At 34.1% G+C, this 3,265-nt stretch overlaps 1 protein-coding gene across 1 annotated transcript in view; it reads left to right on the forward strand.

The window, feature by feature from the left end:
• Nucleotides 1-2,886, forward strand: part of LOC111241796 (cellulose synthase-like protein E1) — a 6,114-nt gene extending 3,228 nt beyond the window's left edge. Inside the window, exons 3-4 of the mRNA XM_022781679.1 lie at nucleotides 2,587-2,671; nucleotides 2,774-2,886. Coding sequence (XP_022637400.1) covers nucleotides 2,587-2,671; nucleotides 2,774-2,886 — 198 coding nt within the window. The remainder of the gene's footprint in view (nucleotides 1-2,586; nucleotides 2,672-2,773) is intronic.
• The last annotated feature ends 379 nt before the right edge of the window (nucleotides 2,887-3,265 follow it).

Here is a 3,265-nt window from a genome sequence, read left to right on the forward strand (position 1 = left end):
CTGTGAAGTCTACTATAATAGCTTTCACTGCATGTGTCTTCTTCATACTATTCAATTGAGTAAATTGATGTAGTCTTTGCTTTTATCCTCTAATTAGCATAGATATTTGCTTGGATTATTTTATCTTAATATGTTGTCTTTCCATTGAAAAATATGTACTTATTGCCATTATTAATCTGAAATGGAAATAAACGTTCCCAATATGTTTGCCACCTATCTTTTTATCATCTCTTAGCTCTGCGTAGCTTTCAGCAGAAGAAGGATGGTTAACTTTCCATTCACTAAGCTTTTTTTTTTTTTTTTTCTCACTTTCCATAACGCACCATGGCTTTAACTTTTATTTTCATCATAACCTTTAATTATATAAAATATTAATTAAGAAATTCTGATTTAGACTGTATTCATCGTAATTCAGACAATCATAATACGAGGGAACAGATGATGAAATGTAATTGATGAAAATCTTAGTGATTGAACATGATACACTTTTACATTAATTTGACATAAAATATAATAGTAAAATGATCCTAAAATGTAAAATTTTATATTTTTTCAAGAAAATAAAATAAGACAGTGATGTAAATAGGATGATAACAGGGTTTCGGATACACTCACAGGGAGGGAAATCAGTGTGTTACAATCCTCCAAAAAGGTGTTTTTTAGGTGTTGCATCAACTAACTTGCTTCATACACTTGTTCAACAGAAGAGATGGGCAGAAGGTGATTTAGAAATTTTGTTATGGTTTAAACTCTTTAATTGTTCTTATTTTCGTTGGATTTTCCCATTTTGATCTCTTTTTTTAAAATTTCTCAGTTGAATCTTTATAGTTGTTAATTTGAAACAATTTGAGTCCCTCTCATTAAATTTCGTTAGCAGAGTTAATTTTCTACACAGGTAGTGGGATGACGTGTTAAATGATTTTAATGTGTATGAGAAAGAGATCATGGAGTTTGGAACCTCTTCTCCTTATTTATTTTACTGTTCAAGCAACACTTGCATTGCTCAATCTGTTTTGTTTGCTTTCAACTTTAAGGCTGTGTTCTTTTGGAGGGATTTGTGGGAGATGATTTGGGGGAGATGATTTGAATGAATTTGAATGGATTTGAGGGTAATTTTATTGTTGTTTTTTTGAGTGGATTTGTGGGTAATTGAGAGTGGATTTGAAAGTAAAGTTTGTGAGAATTAGTGTATGATTTGATTGATGTGACAGATTTAAAAAATTAGTTTAATTAGTAAAAATGATAGATTACCAAAATACCCCTAGATATTAAAATAATATAAAATGTGATTTTTGTAATGTTATATTTGAATGTATAAATGTTAATAAAGAAAGGAAATTAATTAATAATAATTGAAATAATAAGTAAAATTAATTTTTAAAATATTAAAAATTTATAATGTTGTAAAATAATTTTATTTTTAAATATAGTATTTATTTATAATATAATTTGTTAAGAAATGCTATTAATTTATTTGTCTACCAAAGTGAAAATGGTAGGTACTAAAAATGGTAGGACTTCCAACATTTATAACACTGCACTCTACTTTTTCTCTTTTTCTATATCTTCTTTTCACCTCAAGCATTAGAAATCTAACAATATGATCATGATCTTACACCCCTGTCAAAAACAAACTAAAACAAAGCACAATACACCAGGAGATTTATAATTCACCATTTTATTAGCACTGATAAGAAACAAACTACCCAGTAGAGAAAGCACTGATAACACACAAGAGGTTTAGATCTGCAACCCCAAGAGAAAAAAATTGGGTAGTTAGTTGGAAAGTAACAAGATTTCTTTACCTGCAACCACCAAAAGATGACCCAAAGATCTGCAACAAGACATTAAGCCAGATACGCGATGCAAAGAAGCCATCGCTGCCATGCAAAAAGTGGAAACAACCCTGCCATGCAAAACGGCTGGAACCGGATACGTATTGGTTTATCCGGATAGTCTTCCTTTGCAAATTCTGAAAAAGCCTGGATCCGGATACAGCAAGAGTGTATCCGAATACCTGCCCGAAATCTTCGAAATACCTTCATGTGTGCGCCATCTTCAGCTTCAACCTTCATCTTCTTCATTCATCTTCTTCATTCATCTTCTTCATCTGTCGTCGTCATCCGCCTCCTTCTTCTTCATCATTATAATGTTTTATGTATAATTTTCAGAATTATACAGGGATATATGAGTCTTTTCATTGTAAACCATCGCAAATCGTCTCATTTTCGCGAGATGGTGAGCACAGTGTAATCCACTCCAAATCAACGCAAATCCTCGCTTTTCCATCGCCTCAAATCAGTACAAACGAACGCAACTTTCAAAACTTTCTTTGCTCGCAAATTCGCTTGAACAGTACAATCTGTTCAAGCGAACAAAGCGTAAAGGATTTCTTCCTTGTAAAAAGTGCTTTTGTTGAGAAAATGGCATTACAAGTTCTTTTGTGTGGAGTTTTGGTTGTCATGAATTCCAACCTCTCTTTCTGTTAAGTCTACTGCATTGGCTTTCAGTGCGTGTGTCTTCTTCAAACTATTTAATTGAGTAAATTGATTGCAGTTCATTATTTTCTAACTGTTTCGGATGTAGGACCTAAGATCGTGCGCGAATCCAAATACCTCGATGAAACACTCCGAACGTATCACTCTTACACCAGAACGGGTGCGACCTGCAAGTTAGCACTCCGACACTCAAGTCAGCAAAGTCACAGTAATATCAAGGTAAGAATGAATAGATTCAGATACCTTTACCTGGTTGCTTACCCCTATATTTATAGGCCTCGAATACGAGTCAAGGGCTATAACCACTTGTAACTACTGGCCCATAATCTCGCAAGATTCGCCCACTAAGCGTTCGCAAGATTCGCCCACTAAGCGTAACTGTTGTTAACGTGTCCCTGTAAACTCGCCGGAACTTTCGGACTTGCTTTCACTTACCTCTTCACTTCTTCCATTTAACTCCGAACAGGACGCCATCTAACCCGATCATGCGGCCACTCTACCTGATCTTGCTGCAATTCTACCCGATCATGATACCACCCTACCCAATTGGGTTTTATTATCCTATATCCTATATCCATTACTTGCTTATCTTCCTTTCTCATTGACTGAAAGGATCGAGTCAGCCGACCTCTGTACCATACACTAACTATGTTTACCTTTGCATTCAAACAAATGTACTTTGTTACATTTGCATTATGGCTTGAGAATGTAATCATGATGTTATTTCAGTAAACATATACTTCAAATTCAAGTATAAGGTTTCTTAT

Source organism: Vigna radiata, chromosome 6 (assembly GCF_000741045.1).
Source record: "Vigna radiata var. radiata cultivar VC1973A chromosome 6, Vradiata_ver6, whole genome shotgun sequence".
Lineage (NCBI taxonomy): Eukaryota > Viridiplantae > Streptophyta > Magnoliopsida > Fabales > Fabaceae > Vigna > Vigna radiata.